The sequence below is a fragment of the Tursiops truncatus genome, chromosome 5 (assembly GCF_011762595.2).
Source record: "Tursiops truncatus isolate mTurTru1 chromosome 5, mTurTru1.mat.Y, whole genome shotgun sequence".
NCBI classification, from domain to species: domain Eukaryota; kingdom Metazoa; phylum Chordata; class Mammalia; order Artiodactyla; family Delphinidae; genus Tursiops; species Tursiops truncatus.
The window spans coordinates 20,608,732-20,626,739 of NC_047038.1; the positions used below are offsets into that span (position 1 = coordinate 20,608,732).

The window sequence follows — 18,008 nt, forward strand, 5'->3', positions numbered from 1 at the left end:
TTTAAAAACTACATTTTTAAAATCTCTCTAATTCTTTCATGTTTCGATTGATTTTTTTCCTTTACTACTTTAAATAACCAACCAGTTGTGTCCTTGGTTCACCCTCTTTCTTCTTTGTCTACTGCCTCTCTGTCTTCTATTCTCATTGCTGCCATATCGTACTGCTAAGGGTGAAGTATGGCAAAACTCTGGTTTTTCCATTAACATTGAAAATATTATTTGTCACAAACCTTGTATCTACCTTCTAAAGTCCACTCATTCTTCGTAATTAGGTGATTAGAATAAGGACATGCATGGCAAGTGTGCCCAAGACATCTGTTTGTATAGATTATTAAAATATAATAGTCTTCACTTTTAGAAAAGAAAGGAACTTCAGAAGTTTTCTAGTTCAAGCCTTTTAATTGAACTAGTGCCCAGAAAAATACAATGATTTGCTAAGGTTACATAATTTATATGTGGTTCTTCTAGAACTAAACTAAGGCTTAAACTTTTTCCAGTATATCACATTGCTGGTATTTTTGTTTCTTCTTCTTTACCATGCCTCCTAACCTTTACTGTTACTCTCGAACTCACCCTAGAATTTTGTAAATTCCTTCCATAATGCGTAACGTTAGATGATATTATCATGTTGATAAACAACCAGTTGAGGATCATAATCTCGACTTGGAAGCTTGAGGGTATGTAGTTTGTTACTTATGGTCTAACTGAGGTCTTTAACTCTAGGTATGGAGAAACTTCTGTACCACAGGATCAACCGTCTATGATACCATATTACTTTATACCTGGTTTATATCCAGAGTCAGATCCTAGAGTCAGATTACAGGTTTTCAAGTTCCATCTTATTGATTTCCTCCTTGTATGAGCTATCATAAATTGCTTAACCTCTTCAAGGCTTAGTTTCCTCACCTGAAAAACAGGTGGAATAAAAGCACCAACTTCGTAGCCTTGTTTCAGGGAACAACTGAACGTGTAGGCAAAGAACTCTGCACGGTGCCTAGCATGGTGTAAGCGTGCTATAATGTGAGCTGTTGCTGCCAGCTGTGCTGTGTGTTTTGTTTTTGTTATTCCTACTTGTATTTAATCACGGGTATTCATACTCCCTTAATATAAGGTCTGACCCTCTAGTCCCAGTGTCGTCACCATCATCTTCTTTATAACCTTTAGCAGCAGCATATAGATCATCTCTAGAACACTGATGAGGGTTTGCTGTCAAATAGGCTGGTCTGGGGTGAGTGAGGGTGCGTGGACTGTTTGTTGCCATCATCTTTAGTGAAGGTGAATGTTTAGGTCTGTGCCTGGCAGGCAGCTCTGTAATTTATCATCCAGTTTCCTACGTTGGAATGACAGAGATGGCACTCTGCGGGTCAGCTGAAATAGTAGAGCATGTTCTCCCGTTGGTTTATAGCTTCTTAGGGTCAGTGAGAGCTGGGGTTAATTCCACAAGGGAATCCATGGACTGTGACATGAATTCCATCAGTCGTTCATAAATTATGAAAGAAATTCTAGGAACTGCTTTTGGGGTTTTAAAGCTCTGGGCCAGAAGGTTAATTACTTGCCTACAGTTCCAACCAACTTTCCGTGTTAATAGATACCGGCTGTGTTGGCCCTTCTGTTCCAGGCTTGCTTGCACACTGTTATTTGAATGTAGTAATAAATCACTGTCTTAGGAAATATTTAATTTTTTGGTAACTACCTGTGATCATCTTAGAAATAAAGAATTGGTATATCATGGTTTGATGATACTTGGATTTTACCCACTGTTTTTCTTCCTTCTCTAATAGTTTTTCTAAAGGAATTTTTTCATTCTTTGTAGAATATTTGTCCAAAGTTAATAAAAACAGCAGCTAAGTAACTATAAGGCAACAATTACAATTAGTCCTAAACAAAAATAAACAATTAACAGTCATTGTAAACACAAATGAAAATTTAAACATGTCTTTTCACATTTTTATAATTAGATAACCCCTATATTTTGAGAGGGAATTTATTTTGCTATCTTTATTTTCTAAGTGGTTAATTACTAACGTTAGGTCAAATCACATATTCTTTTACCCACAGGTAATCTAAGAGTTAACAGAATAGTTGAGTATAGAATCTGCATAGAAATAAAAGATTTCCTCTACCCCCCCATCATACTTCAGAGATTAAGATTGAGAGCTCAGATTTTCCCTAAGAAGTCTTACTCGTGGGTAGAGTCTTGAGCTCTATGTATGATTCTTATTTTCTCAGTGTGATTTTGATACTTCAGATAATTTCTGATCAACCACATCAGTGGAATAAACCATTTTTTCCTCTTTTCTGTATTTATCTCTTCCCTGGTTGATTTTGGGCTAGTAACAAGCATATATAACAACTTAAGAGGGAGAGACATTCATTTTGACTTTCATTGGTAATGTGATTATGTTTTTTTTTTTTTTTTTTACTTTTTTCGAAAATATCAAAGGCCCTAGTTTTTAATATAAAAATTATAATGCTTATGTCAAGGTTAGTCATAGGCTGGGATATGGGGCACATAAGGAAGAGTGAGGGAGTGACATTGTCTTGGAATATAGTGTGATGAACAGTCATCAAGTGAATTAATAGTACAGTCACAGGGACCATGATAAGATGGATCATTTAAAATATATCATCATTTATGTAACTATTTTTATCATTTCTTTTTTTGATCTGCTGGGATCCTCAAAAACAGAAGTGGCCTGTGCAATGATTTTCATTATTGAAACTGTATTTCAGCAGCTTTATTGGTAAATTATTAGCTAATATTATCAATAGCTGCCTCTGTTAAATCTGGAACACAGCATTTTTTTTTTTTTTAGTTTAGGAAAACCGAAGGAGATTTGATTGCCTCTGATATGTGCTTTCTCCTACCGTTGCTACCATGTTTCCCTCCAAGAACAGCTTCTCTGTGTGTTGTTTTTCTGTAGTTCTGAATTGTGCCTCAGGCCTGGGGAAGGTTTTATAGCTTTTCTAGGTTTTGGATAAGAAACTAGTTTTCTGGGTTTCTTGCTGCTCCCGGTTTTATACTCTGATTCTTCCTTGCTGGCCCTGTGAGCAGGAAAACCCCTCTGTGTGCAGGCACCTAAGGTTTAACTGCTTCATCACTGCGTGACCACTCTTCACAAACTGTGCTCGTAAATACTGGGTTAAATAAAACTTCTGGTAGAAATTCCTAAAAACGGAAAACTACTGGGTGAAAAGATTAATGATTTTCCCACCAAAATCTGACTCCCTAACAGCAAAACCAGATCAGTGATTACCTTATTTTACTTCCCAACATTACTGTAAAGTGTCTCTTCACATAGCAGTGTGGAGAACTCATGTAGGAGTTTTTCTTTCTGGTCAGAACCTTTGAAACTTCCTCAGTGTCTGGATTGTGCTGAGGTTTCTCCTATTAAACAATCCACTTTGCTTCTATCAGCACCCGTATCAAGGACCTGAGGAAGATGTCTTGCTCCCTTCAGACAAAATGACATGTAATGGGTGTCATTTACATACCTGGTTGGCCCAAGCCAGGGCATCCTGAGTAGGAAAACTTTTACTTTCTCTTCCTAGTTAACTGTTGTCCTTTCGTATTCTGCATCTCATATCCTGTTTTGTCTGCATCAGTAAAACTGTTTTTTGTTTTGCCCTCCACCCATAAGTAGGTCTGGCTCTTTATTATTTCAGACTAGAAAGTCAGTGGGCACGTGGCTCTCCTATTTTTCTTCTTCCCAGGGAACCTCACCTCACTTGATGTGGCATCTTTTCAGAGATGAGGGTGGGATACCGTAACTGAAGGCTCTTAAGGAAAACAATGCATCTTTTACTGTTTTGGAGCTCCATAGAAACTTGCATTTTTTAAAAAAGACTCAATTTGTTTTGATTCAGGTGGCCAAAGCAAAGGTCCCCTCGGTCATCTTTTGATTTTTACATTTTATGGTCCACTTCCTTCCAGTAGTAAACTCTTTAAACTTTTATAAGTAGAATATCAAATGTAAAGTTCAGATTTTGTTGTCTTTCTTTTTGAAGATGGCAAGTGAAATGCCACAGGATTTGATGAATAGTATTCCAAGACTAACAACGTGGGGTTCAGTGAGGTCAGTGGGGTGTTGTGACTCTCTTTGCTGCAGAGGAAAAGTATTTGAGTTCATAGCAAGTTGCCAAGAATGAACTTGAGCTGCTCCCATTAGCCAGCATAGCATTTCACTTCTCTCTGTGGTGCGCTGCTAATTTATTAGATGCTCCATAGGTTGAGGGGTCTGGAATGGTGGAATTGGAAAAAATGATTGGGTAGTGCTTACACAATTATAGTTTTGGTTTAATTTTCATTTAGAATGAGTGACTTTGATGTTTTATAACAGTTTCCTTAGTCCACAATAGCAGAATAAGCCAGTCCCATGATATTTGTGAAAATCAAATATAAAGTTCTAAGCAATTCCCGTATAATATATATATTTTGAAGTTCAACCATATGGAACCATCTTAGAGTATTTTTCATGAAACATACACTTCTGAGGTTTGCTTTTTCATTTGAAAGTGGCCGTGTCCAAAACTTAATTTTAGAAAAATCAAAGTAAAAATTAAAACTATGGCTCCAAAATCCTTAAACATTATGTAATTTAACTATTTAAACATTATTTAATTTGGATTCATTGAAAATAAGAGTTTGACCTTATTCCATCTTAAATTGCATTTTCTCTGTATGTACATTTTTTCATATTTTCAGAGATTTATGGGAGTTCCCTGAAATCTATATAGGTTTTTAAAAATATACTAACAGAATAAAAGTTAAAATTATTAAAATGCTTTCTGGAAATAATCTGTTTTTATTTTAATCAAAATGTCTTAAAACATACATTATGTAGTAAACTTTTCCACTTGTTTAAAAATCTCTCAAAGTATAGGGCTCATTGGCCATACGCTTTTTTAAAAATTGTGGTAAAGGGACTTCCCTGGCGGTCCAGTGGTTAAGACTTCGCTTTCCAGTGCAGGGGGTATGGGTTCGATCCCTGGTCGGGGAGCTGAGATCCCATATGCCTCATGGCCAAAAAACCAAAACATAAAACAGAAGCAATATTGTAACAGATTCAATAAAGACTTTAAAAATGGACCACATCAAAAAAACTTTTAAAAATTGATTACAGTCAATATTACTAAGTTTTTTGCATTCAGTGTATTTAGTGATATGAAATGATATTTGATTTCTGAGCTTCTAATAGAGTGATCAAGTTCATATCTAAAATTAAATCCATGGTCTAAATTTAAGAATATCAAGATATCTAACATAGGTATATCAAAGTTTGCAATATTTTCTTTAGTAATTTCATGTTGTGTAAACATAGATCTTTAGAAAGGATTTGTTCAAGATGGACGTTGGGGTGATTACAGGCAATAGATGGATGTTCAGTGGTTTAGTGGCTTTAAGATCTTTCCTTTTATCCTGAAGATTCATGCTAACCTGAATTCCCTTCACACATTTTAAGATATTGTTTTAATATTAGTATGTTAATCCTTTAGTGAGGCCTGGAATTCTTCTGATGTGTTTAATTATATTGCACAAAATAATGGTAAAGTCAATAAATTATAATACTAATGGCATATATTAAACTAGAATCAGATTTTTTTCCTATTGTTTTTGCCCATACTTGCCAGTGGATGGTTGTGGTCATAATGCATTTTCTTTGTAAAAGACTCAAGGTAACTTATTTGGGGACCAGGCTAGACTCTGGTAAAGTCTTACATGTGGCACCCAGATGTCCCCTTTCATTACCACCAGCTGCCTTTGGAAGGCCATCTGCAATTTTCTGGAGCTCTTTTCTGAATATCCACACAGCCCCTCTTGCATATTTCAGATACTTCTAAACTTCTTCTGTCTCAGGTGTGCCCGCAGTGAGAATTTGGAGGGACCTATTTCAAGTCCAGTAAAGCTAAAATGCTTCCAATTCAATGATTAAGGGTTACAAAAAAGTGTGCTTGAATTGGCATCTAGGTACTACATTCATTCAATTCTTTTGCCTTTCCTAATGACCTTTTCCTAAGTCCTTTTCCTGTGCACTCCCACCAGAGGTCTTTCTTAAACCTGTGTGCACTCCCACCAGAGGTCTTTCTTAAACCTGTGTGCACTCCCACCAGAGGTCTTTCTTAAACCTGTGTGCACTCCCACCAGAGGTCTTTCTTAAACCTATCTCCTTGTTTTATTTTCTTCCTACAATGTCAGTATCTGGAATTATCTTATGTTTTTTTCTTAATGTTTACTTGTCTTTCTCATTTACACTAGTAAAATTGAAGAGGCAGTGATTTTGTGAATCTATTCGCAACTGCATTCCCAAAGCCCAGGACAGTAACTAGAAGATGGTATGTGCCCAAAAAATATCTATTTAATGAATGAATAAATTAGCTTCATGGACTGCCTACTTTGTGGCACCTTGTAAAATCAACTTAAAATCAACCTTTTTTCAGTTGTCATCATGTTTCTGTATGTTCCTTGATGTTTTTGACGAAAATACAAGCGGACTTTAATGATATTCAGTGTCAGAACATAATTTAAAGAAAGAAGCAAATGTGAAGAACTCATCTATTTTCCTTAGTTAAATGAGAAATATTTTGCTGTTAAGTACACTTCAATATTATTTATGTTACTGTGCTTATTGAATCTAACTACTGGTAGCTAAATCTCATAGTGTAGTATGGGCTATTTGGCAGTACTGTTTTTCCCTTCTGAATGTTGAAGGTGGTTACCTGTATGTAGTTCTCAAGGCAGAGTTTAATATTATGTCAGTATTTGCATCCGCTTGGGATCTGCTTTGAGATATAACATACATTCCTAACCTGCCCCTGACTTTTTCCTGATGAGCTTTGGTAACTAAAAGAATGCCTCGGTATACCAGTCAGAAAGATCTGGTTAATGTCAGCTGTAATTGCAAGAAGCAGAGTTTTTGTCAGTAACTTTAGGAAGTCTACCCTAATTTATATAAAATACTAGCCATATTACTAATTTATATTATGGTATGAGAGTTAAAGATGAAGGGTTAAAATTCTGATTCCACTATTTAATAGCTATGTCATCTTGAGCAAATCACTTATCTTTTCTGTGCCTGCTTTCCTCATTTGTAATCTAGAGATATGAATTCCTAGATCATAATGTTGTTACAAGAAACAAAATTACTAATATACCTTAAGTATTCTGAACCGTAGAACAGAGCCTACTAGTAGGCTCTGTGTGTTTCAGCTATTATATTATTTCCATTTACATTGGTTTTTAAGCTCAATTTTTTAAGCTAGTTTTAAGATTAATTTTCATGTTAGTCAGAATTTGAACATTGCTATGAGCCTATGCAAAATGTAAACGGTCAGTATCTAAATCTACCAGATATTTAAAAGTAATCATTACTTGGATTTGCACCATATTGTACATCAGAACCTATGTACTGGCAGTGTTCAAGCAAGAAAAAAGATCTGTGTTCTTAGAGTTAACTCAAGAAAATTCCTGTTCATACCAGGATAATTTTATATGTAGACAAAAATATTTCCTGGAAACTTACTCATCACAATACCTTGCACTAATGAGGGAAAATATCACATGCATAATGTGAAAAAAAACCCTAAGAATATCAGCTTGTCTTTAATATGCAAATTAGACAAATAACTTTACTGTTTATCAGCATGTTGACTTATACACGTAACCTTCAGCTTTAGATTGTGTGGGACAGCAGGTAGCTTTGTCCTCAGAGTCTAAGAGAGGCAGGCTTGCCCTAAACATGCTCCAGCCAAAAGGGTAGAGAGGGTAGCAGCTTAATGTAGCCTAGGCTGATTTGCAAACCTCATACTCTAGTTTTCAAATAACTTCTGTTTATTAAAGCCATTTACCCAGTGACATCCTTTAAAACTGGAGTTACATCCTGGGGTAGTGGAATGAATGAGTGGAGTGGGACTCAACCCAAGTTTCCCAAACCTATCACCTCAGTATCGCTGGATCTCAGGGTTGGAGTGGGGATGGGGTGGAAACACTGGCCGTCTAGAGTACCAGTTTCTCTCCTGAGCAGTCTACACAGGCCTCGCAGACAGCAGACAGACAGACAGACATCAGTGAAGATAATAATCGCCTCCATTATGAGCAGGGTGATTGTATGAGTGTGCTAGGACTGTAACAAAGGACCACAGAGTGGCTTAAACAACAAAAATTTGTTGTCCCGCGGTTCTGGAGGCTGGGTGTGAGCAGGACTGTGCTCCCTCTGAAGTCTCCAGGGAAGGATCTGTTCCAGGCTTTTCTTCCGGCTTCTGGTGGTTCCTTGCTGTGGCAGCATAACTCCACTCTTCACCTGGCATTCTCCCTGTGTTTGTCTGTCTCTACAAGGCCATGTTCTTAAAAGGACACCAGCCATATAAGATTAGGGACCCAGACTACTCTAGGAACATTTCCAACAGCCTTATTTCCAGATAGAGTCATATGCTCTGGTACTGGGGTTAGGACTGCAACATGTGAATTTGGGGGACACAATTCAATCCATAATAGGTGACCATATGTTTTTATTGTCCCAGTTGGGTCACTCGTGTAAGTGAAAGGGAGTGCTGCTTGTCGTGTGGTAACTGGCATAGAGACTGCTGTAAACAAACCTGAATGTTTGGTCCCATTTTTCAGAGGTTCAGTGAGGTTGCATGACTTCCCCAGAGTTACACCTAGGAGAGGATGAGCATTTTTCAAACTCAGAACAATCAGATTCTAAAAGAGGAGCAAAAGCTCATGTCTGTAGTGGAAATTTCTGTATTACGACACCAGGTAAAATGGGGAATGAATTTGTTATGCTCCCTTCTCTAAAATTCCTTAGTATTATCTATATTTCGTTCCTTGCTCAATCAATTTTGGCTATCATGAAAGAAAATAATAATTCAATATACTACATTAGGTTTAATTAACATATAACTAACCTGATGACTGTAAATCTTTGATTTTTTTTTTGTGCTGGCTATTCTATTGGTCTTTGGAGAGTAATACCACATATAAAGCTCTGTGATACAAAGAGAATAGCTGTGAATATTAAATTAATTTATGATTGCTAAAAATTTGTGAAACGACTTTTCCTGTCCATCACTTTACTGTTTATCATGCTTTATCTATTATCTAGATTGATTAGATTGTTAATAGATAAATAGGAATTAAACATTTTAGCCTTCTTATCACTAATGTAAAACACTTACTTTGAAAATCTAAAAAATTACTTTGCTTTTCATACTTTATGAAGAAGAAAATAAAACATTATCTGGACTTCGATGATGCAGGAGTTAGCCCCATGAGCATTAGCATCTTGCTGTTTTCTTCCAGTTCTTTTTCTCTGTGTGTGCATGGTTGAAGGTTAATGATTAAGAAATCAATTAATAACCGTTCCTGCTACTACTCCTGCTGCTGATGCTATGAATATTATTTTCATTCTTGCCATCACCTTCAAGGAATAAAGTTCTAGAAATATAAGAGAAGTGAAATTAATATGACTTCAGAGGTTAGATGTAGGGAGAAGTGAGTAAAAAAAAGGGCATCTTGAATGGCTGTTTAAGTTTCTTTTTTGATAGCTGGATGATCGTGGTATAACTAATCAGGACAGGATGTACAGGACACAGAGGATCAGCGTCTAAAGCCCAGGAATGCTGAATTTGAGTTGTTTGTGAGATATCCAAATGAAGATACCGGGTGGGTGTATGGATATCTCAAGGCAGAGGTTCAACAGAGGGATCTGGAATGAAGATAAACACATATTATCGACTTAAGGTTAAAATAAAATATTTTCATAGTTTTTCAAATAAATTGGACTCTAAGCCTTTATTTTGCGTGTGTGTGAAAAGCCACACCTTCCCAGTTCACAACCATAAGGTAAAGAATCCAGTTTGATTTACTTAGTGCAAAAGTTGATTTTGTCTCACAGAAGAAATTGGCGAGTCTGGATAATTCATTAGAGTCCTGTTCTCGTTAGTGTTACCATTGTTATTTTTAGGTTTTTGTTTTTTCTGTCTTGGGTGGTTGTCATTCTCTCACAGTGCCCACTTCAGACAGAGTTCAAAGGGAGTGACCTGGATGCTCCTCAAGGAGCAGCTGGGTAAGCTGCTGAGCTGGGAGCTCTGCCCCAGTTGCTTCCATGTGATGTTACTGCCGACAACACAGGGTTCAGAGAACAGGGCAAGGCCCCCTGTGCCATGCAGCCTCCAGGCCCAGGCACGTGGCTGGACATTTTGTGAAGCAACTGGGGAGAGGTCAGGGAAGGCCATGATGAAAAGTGACCATTGGATTGAGCCACTAGGAGCTCATTGCTGACCTGATGGGGGCGTTCGCTGGCATAACTCAAGTAATACGTGATTGAACGAGAATGAGAATCAAATGGGATGTGAGAGAGCAGAGGATCGGCACACTACTTGTCAAAAGGCCTGTCTCTGAGGAGAAGGAAATGAAAGAATCAATAAATGAAACAATGAATAAATGAAAGTCAGGAAGTGAGTGACTCTGAGGTAGTGTCCATTCTGAATAATTAGGCTTTGACCAGTGGGATGCTTCAGATTCCTCCTGGAGATTAAATTTTGTCATATCTTTGTCAGCTTACAGTAGAATGTTTTAGAAAGTGTGATGCGTGTGAGTATGCTTGCTTGTTTTAAAAAAATGGTTTGGCTGTTTTCTAAATAAGAATCTCTAGATACAACCTCGACTCAGTTATAACAGAAGATGGTTCTGTTTAACATACACCAATTTTAGGAAGTTCTTTTAAAACTCATCTCCTTAACTGAGATAGACTATGAAATCTTTTTTTTTTAAACAGCTTTATTGAGGTATAATTCACATATCATACAATCTACCTAAAGTGTGTAATATATTGTTTTTAGTATATTCATAGATATGTGCAGCCATCCCTACAGTCAATTTTAGGACATTTTCATCTCCCTAAAAAAAACACGTTACCCGTTCGCTACCACTCCTGTGTTTCCCATCTCCACCCCCAGCCCTAGACAACCACTAATCTACTTTCTGTCCCTATTCTGGACTTCCATATGAATGGAATCATAATATGTGGCCTTTTGAGTCTGGCTTCTTTCACTTAGGATGATGGCTTTTTTTTTTAACGTCTTTATTGGAGTATAATTGCTTTACAATGGTGTGTTAGTTTCTACTGTATAACAAAGTGAATCAGCTATACGTAAACATATATCCATATATCCCTCCCTCTTGCATCTCCCTCTAGGTGGACACAAAGCACCGAGCTGATCTCCCTGTGCTATGCTGCTGCTTCCCACTAGCTATCTGTTTTACATGTGGTAGTATATATCTGTCCATGCCACTCTCTCACTTCGTCCCAGCTTACCCTTCCCCCTCTCCGTGTCCTCAAGTCCATTCTATACATCTACGTCTTTATTCCTGTCCTGCCCTGAGGTTCTTCAGAACCTTTTTTTTTTTTTTTTTTTTAGATTCCATATATATGCGTTAGCATATGGTATTTGTTTTTCTCTGACTTACTTCACTCTGTGTGACAGGCTCTAGGTCCATCCACCTCACTACAGATAACTCATTTTGTTTCTTTTTATGGCTGAGTAATATTCCATTGTATATATGTGCCACATCTTCTTTATCCATTCATCTGTCAATGGACACTTAGGTTGCTTCCATATCCTGGCTATTGTAATTAGTGCTACAATGAAAAATGTGGTACATGACTCTTTTTGAATTATGGTTTTCTCAGGGTATATGCCCAGTAGTGGGATTGCTGGGTCATATCGTAGTTCTGTTTTTAGATATCAAGGAACCTCCATACTGTCCTCCATAGTGGCTGTATCAATTTACACTCCCACCAACAGTGCAAGAGGGTTCCCTTTTCTCCACACCCTCTCCAGCATTTATTGTTTCTAGATTTTTTGATGATGGCCATTCTGACCGGTGTGAAGTGATACCTCATTGTAGTTTTGATTTGCATTTCTCTAATGATTAGTGATGTTGAGCATCCTTACATATATTTGTTGGCAATCTGTATATCTTCTTTGGAGAAATGTCTATTTAGGTCCTCTGCCCATTTTTGGATTGGGTTATTTGTTTTTTTAACATAGAGATGCATGAGCTGCTTGTAAATTTTGGAGGTTAATCCTTTGTCAGTTGCTTTGTTCGCAAATATTTTCTCCCATTCTGAGGGTTGTCTTTGCGTCTTGTTCATGGTTTCCTTTGCTGTGCAAAAGCTTTTAAGTTTCATTGGGTCCCATTTGTTTATATTTGTTTTTATTTCCATTCCTCTAAGAGGTGGGTCAAAAAGGATCTTGCTGTGATTTTTGTCATAGAGCGTTCTGCCTATGTTTTCCTCTAAGAGTTTTACAGTGTCTGGCCTTACATTTAGGTCTTTAATCCATTTTGAGTTTATTTTTGTGTATGGTGTTAGGGAGTGTTCTCATTTCATTCTTTTACATGTAACTGTCCAGTTCTCCCAGCACCACTTACTGAAGAGGCTGTCTTTTCTCCATTGTATATTCTTGCCTCCTTTACCAAAGATAAGGTAACCATATGTGTGTGGGTTTATCTCTGAGCTTTCTATCCTGTTCCATTGATCTATCTTTCTGTTTTTGTGCCAGTACCATACTGTCTTGATTACTGTAGCTTTGTAGTATAGTCTGAAGACAGGGAGCCTGATTCCTCCAGCTCCGTTTTTCGTTCTCAAGATTGCTTTGGCTCTTCAGGGTCTTTTGTGTTTCCATACAAAGTGTGAAATTTTTTGTTCTAGTTCTGTGAAAAATGCCATTGGTAGTTTGAGGGTTTGCACTGAATCTGTAGATTGCTTTGGGAAGTCTGGTCTTTTTCACAGTGTTGATTCTTCCAATCCAAGAACATGATATCTCTCCATCTGTTTGTATCATCTTTAATTTCTTTCATCAGTGTCTTAGAGTTTTCTGGATACAGGTCTTTTGTCTCCTTAGGTAGGTTTATTCCTAGATATTTTATTCTTTTTGTTGCAGTGGTAAATGGGAGTGTTTCCCTAATTTCTCACTCATATTTTTCATCATTAGTGTATAGGAATACAAGAGATTTCTGTACATTAATTTTGTGTCCAAATTTATTCAGTAGCTCTAGTAGTTTTCTGGTATCATCTTTAAGATTCTCTATGTATAGTATCATGTCATCTGAAAACAGTGACAGTTTTACTTTTTCTTTTCCAATTTGGATTCTGTTTATTTCTTGTTCTTCTCTGACTGCTGTGGCTAAAAATTCCAAAACTATGTTGAATAATAGTGGTGAGAGTGGGCAACCTTGTCTTGTTCCTGAAATTAGAGGAAATGGTTTCAGTTTTTCACGATTGAGAATGATGTTGGCTCTGGGCTTGTCATATATGGCCTTTATTATGTTGAGGTAGGTTCCCTCTATGCCTGCTCTCTGGAGAGTTTTTATCATAAATGGGTGTTGAATTTTGTCGAAATGTTTTTCTCCATCTATTGAGATTATCATATGGTTTGTCTCCTTCAGTTTGTTAATATGACGTATCACGTTGGTTCATTTGCGTATATTGAAGAATCCTTGTATTCGTGGGAAAAACCCCACTTGATCATGGTGTATGATCCTTTTAATGTGCTGTTGGATTCTGTTTGCTAGTGTTTTGTTGAGGACTTTTGCATCTATGTTCATCAGTGATATTGGCCTGTAGTTTTCTTTCTTTGTGACATCCTTGTCTGGTTTTGGTATCAGGGTGATGGTGGCCTCGTAGAATGAGTTTGGGAGTGTTCTTCCCTCCGCTATATTTGGAAGAGTTTGAGAAGGATAGGTGTTAGCTCTTCTCTAAATGTTTGATAGAATTTGCTTGTGAAGCCATCTGGTCCTGCTCTTTTGTTTGCTGGAAGATTTTTAATCACATTTTCAATTTCAGTGCTTGTGATTGGTCTGTTTATATTTTCTATTTCTTCCTGGTTCAGTCTCGGAAGGTTGTGCTTTTCTAAGAATGTGTCCATTTCGTCCAGGTTGTCCATTTTATTGGCATATAGTTGCTTGTAGTAATCTCTCATGATCCTTTATATTTCTGCAGTGTCAGTTGTTACTTCTCCTTTTTCATTTCTAATTCTATTGATTTGAGTCTTCTCCCTTTTTCTTGATGAGTCTGGCTAATGGTTTATCAATTTTGTTTATCTTCTCAAACCCAGCTTTTAGTTTTATTGATCTTTGCTATCGTTTCCTTCATTTATTTTTCATTTAATTCTGATCTGATCTTTATGATTTCTTTCCTTCTGCTAACTTTGGGGTTTTTTCTTATTCTTCTTTCTCTAACTGCTTTAGCTGTCAGGTTAGGTTGTTTATTTGAGATGTTTCTTGTTTCTTGAGGTAGGACTGTATTGCTATAAACTTCCCTCTTAGAACTTCTTTCGCAGCATCCCATAGATTTTGGGTTGTCATGTTTTCATTGTCAGTTTTTTCTAGGTATTTTTTTGATTTCATGTTTGATTTCTTCACTGATCTCTTGGTTATTTAGTAGTGTATTGATTAGCCTCCATATGTTTGTATTTTTTACAGATTTTTTCCTGTAATTGATCTCTAGTCTCATAGCATTGTGGTCAGAAAAGATACTTGATATGATTTCAATATTATTAAATTTACCTAGTCTTGATTTGTGGCCCAGGATATGATGTATCCTGGAGAATGTTCCATGAGCACTTGAGAAAAATGTGTATTCTGTTGTTTTTGAGTGGAATATCCTATAACTATCAATTAAGTCCATCTTGTTTAATGTATCATTTAAATCTTGTGTTTCCTTATTTATTTTCATTTTGCATGATCTGTCCATTGGAGAAAGTGGGGTGATAAAGTCCCCTACTATGATTGTGTTACTGTCGATTTCCCCTTTTTTGGCTGTTAACATTTGCCTTATGTATTGAGGGGCTCCTATGTTGGGTTCATAAATATTTACAATTGTTCTATCTTCTTCTTGGATTGATCTGTTGATCATTATGTAGTGTCCTTCTTTGTCTCTTGTAATAGTCTTTATTTTAAAGTCTGTTTTGTCTAATATGAGAATTGCTGCTCCAGCTTTCTTTTGAGTTCCATTTGCATAGAGTATCTTTTTTCATCCCCTCACTTTCTGTCTGTATGTGTCCCTAGGTTGAAGTGGGTCTCCTGTAGACAGCATATATACAGGTCTTGTTTTTGTATCCATTCAGCTAGTCTGTGTCTTTTGATTGGAACATTTAATCCATTTACATTTAAGTTAGTTATCGATATGTATGTTCCTATTACCATTTTCTTAATTGTTTTGGGTTTGTTATTGTAGGTCTTTTCCTTCTCTTGTGTTTCCCACTTAGAGTAGTTCCTTTAGCATTTGGTGTAAAGCTGGTTTGGTGGTGCTGAATTCTCATTGCTTTTGCTTGTCTGTAATGGTTTTAATTTCTCCGTCGGATCTGAATGAGATCCTTGCTGGGTAGAGTAATGTTAGTTGCAGGTTTTCTCCTTTCATCACTTTAAATATGTCCTACCACTTCCTCCTGACTTGCAGAGTTTTTCCTCAAAGATCAGCTCTAACCTAATGGGGATTCCCTTGTATATTATTTGTTTCTTTTCCCTTGCTGCTTGTAATATTTTTTCTTTGTATTTAATTTTTGATCGTTTGATTAGTGTATGTCTTGGCGTGTTTCTCTTTGGATTTATCCTGTATGGGACTCTCTACGCTTCCTAGACTTGATTGACTATTTCATTTCCCATAATAGCGAAGTTTTCAACTATAATCTCTTCAAATATTTTCTCAGTTCCTTTTTTTTTTCCTTTTCTTCTGGGACCCTTATAATTCAAATGTTGGTGCATTTAATGTTGTCCCAGAGGTCTCTGAGACTGTCCTCAGTTATTTTCATTCTTTTTTCTTTATTCTGCTCTGCGATAGTTATTTTCACTATTTTATCTTCCAGGTCACTTATCCATTCTTCTGCCTCAGTCATTCTGCTATTGATTCCTTCAAGAGAGTTTTTAATTTCATTTATTGTGTTGTTCATCTTTGTTTGTTTGCTCTTTAGTTCTTCTAGGTCCTTGTTAAACGTTTCTTGTATTTTCTCCATTCTGTTTCCAAGATTTCGGATCATCTTTAGTATCATTACTCTGAATTCTTTTTCAGGTAGACTTCCTATTTCCTCTTCATTTGTTTGGTCTGGTGGGTTTTTACCTTGCTCCTTCATCTGCTGTGTGTTTCTCTGTCTTCTAATTTTGCTTAACATACTGTGTTTGGGGTCTCCTTTTCACAGGCTGCAGGTTCGTAGTTCCCATTGTTTTTGATGTCTGTCCCCAGTGGCTAGGGTTGGTTTAGTAGGTTGTGTAGGCTTCCTGGTGGAGGGGACCAATGCCTGTGTTCTGGAGGATGAGGCTGGATCTTGTCTTTCTGGTGGGCAGAACCACATCCGGCGATGTGTTTTGGGGTGTCTGTGACCTTATTTTGATTTTAGGCAGCCTCTCTGCTAATGGGTGGTGTTGTATTCTTGTCTTGCTAGTTGTTTGGCATAGGGTATCCAGTACTGTAGCTTGCTGGTCGTTGAGTGGAGCTGGCTGTTAGCATGGAGATGGAGATCTCTGGGAGAGTTTTCACCATTTTATATTACGTGGATCTGGGAGGTCTCTGGTGGACCAGTGTCCTGAACTCGGCTCTTCCACCTCAGAGGCTCAGGCCTGACACCCGGCTGGAGCACCAAGACCCTGTCGGCCACATGGTGTATAGCACAGGGAACTCTTCTCGGGGCTCCGTGGTGATCTGCTAGTGTTGGTAGGCCTCCTGCAGAGGCAGGGGATGGCTGTCGCTCACTGCAGGGACAAGGACACTGGCAGCAGAAGTTCTGGGACGTACTCCTTGGCATGAGCCCTCTGGGAGTCTGCCATTAGCCCCACCAAAGAGCGTTTAGCCTCTGAAATCTTTTTTAAAAAACAAAGTATCAGTGAAACAGTGATCCCTGTAATGTGCAGTATAGTGACAGAACAAATTGACTGATAGGAAATCTTTTTAACAGGTTCTTAAAATTAGATTTAATTTGGGCTCAAATATTAAAAGAAAAATGGAGCGAGCCTGAATGTTGCTTGTTTCTGAGTGCTGGAATTGCTCTGGGCTTGCAGCCTCTCCGCAGGAGGGAAAGCCTCGTCCGCCACCCTGAACTGCCCCAGGTGTTGGCCCTGCTGTGCAGTGCAGGAGAGGTTGTGGTGGCCGGGATCTGGTGCGGGAGGAGCGCCGGTAGGTGCCTGCTTTGCTGCTTTCGAGTTTTCTGACGGGAAGCTTTCCTTTATCTCGTAGGTGAGCGTCCCTATCAATGCCCTTACTGTGAAAAAGGATTCAGTAAAAATGACGGGCTGAAGATGCACATTCGTACTCACACCAGGGTAAGATTATATTCTCTCTCCTTAATATGTATTATAAAATCCATACTTATTTTAAAAAGGTTTAACTTTACCTGAGAAAAGAAAGGTGGTATATCCAAAATCATACGTTTATATTTATGATGAACATTTGGGAATAATTTTTTTAGACACAACAATGAAAGAAACAGAAATTGAAACTCCCAAAGCATCCCCATTCTTTGAATTGTGAACCAGTTTTTAGGAGTAACAGGAGGTATAAAGGACACACTGCCAAGTAAATAGACTGTAGCATTTTAATACTGAAAAATATAAGGGTGCTGTCTGCAGAGTGTTTGCCAGTAATGCAGATGCCAGCACTTCTTGAACAGAGGTGCGCCTGTCAGCATGTGACCATTAATTAATGCATATGAGCAAGTATATTTGCAAGAAAGACGTTGAAAATAATTTGAATTATCACGGGAGGTGGCAAACAAGGAAGGACAGCTTCTTGCTCTACAGGGCGTGCCCGGTGCTGTCTTTCATTCTTTTTTTCCGAGGATGCCCTTTGTGCCTCTGCTGTCAGCACCTCTCACTGGACTCTTGTCGTTCTGTTACTTATGGCTTTTTCAGACTCAAGCATCTGCCTCACATGCTATAAAAATAAATGAGCGGCTCACCTTCCATGCAGCTACATTGCTTAGCTCACTGTTCAGTTTAGGACACAATTAGATACTTT

At 37.7% G+C, this 18,008-nt stretch overlaps 1 protein-coding gene and 1 long non-coding RNA gene across 4 annotated transcripts in view; one reads left to right on the forward strand and one right to left on the reverse strand.

The window, feature by feature from the left end:
* Positions 1-18,008, forward strand: part of PRDM5 (PR/SET domain 5) — a 223,117-nt gene that overhangs the window by 150,390 nt on the left and 54,719 nt on the right. For all 3 annotated transcript variants that reach the window (XR_012331893.1, XM_019928070.3, XM_019928071.3), the window contains one exon: positions 17,229-17,314. Coding sequence is in view for 2 of the 3 variants with exons in the window: in XM_019928070.3 (XP_019783629.1) it covers positions 17,229-17,314 (86 nt within the window). In the remaining variant the exon portion in view is untranslated. The remainder of the gene's footprint in view (positions 1-17,228; positions 17,315-18,008) is intronic.
* LOC141278674 (uncharacterized) lies at positions 8,240-9,201 on the reverse strand. The gene is made up of 3 exons (XR_012331711.1): positions 9,175-9,201; positions 8,593-8,655; positions 8,240-8,340 (listed from the first exon to the last, which is right to left on the reverse strand). It is a non-coding gene; the product is annotated as an uncharacterized lncRNA (long non-coding RNA).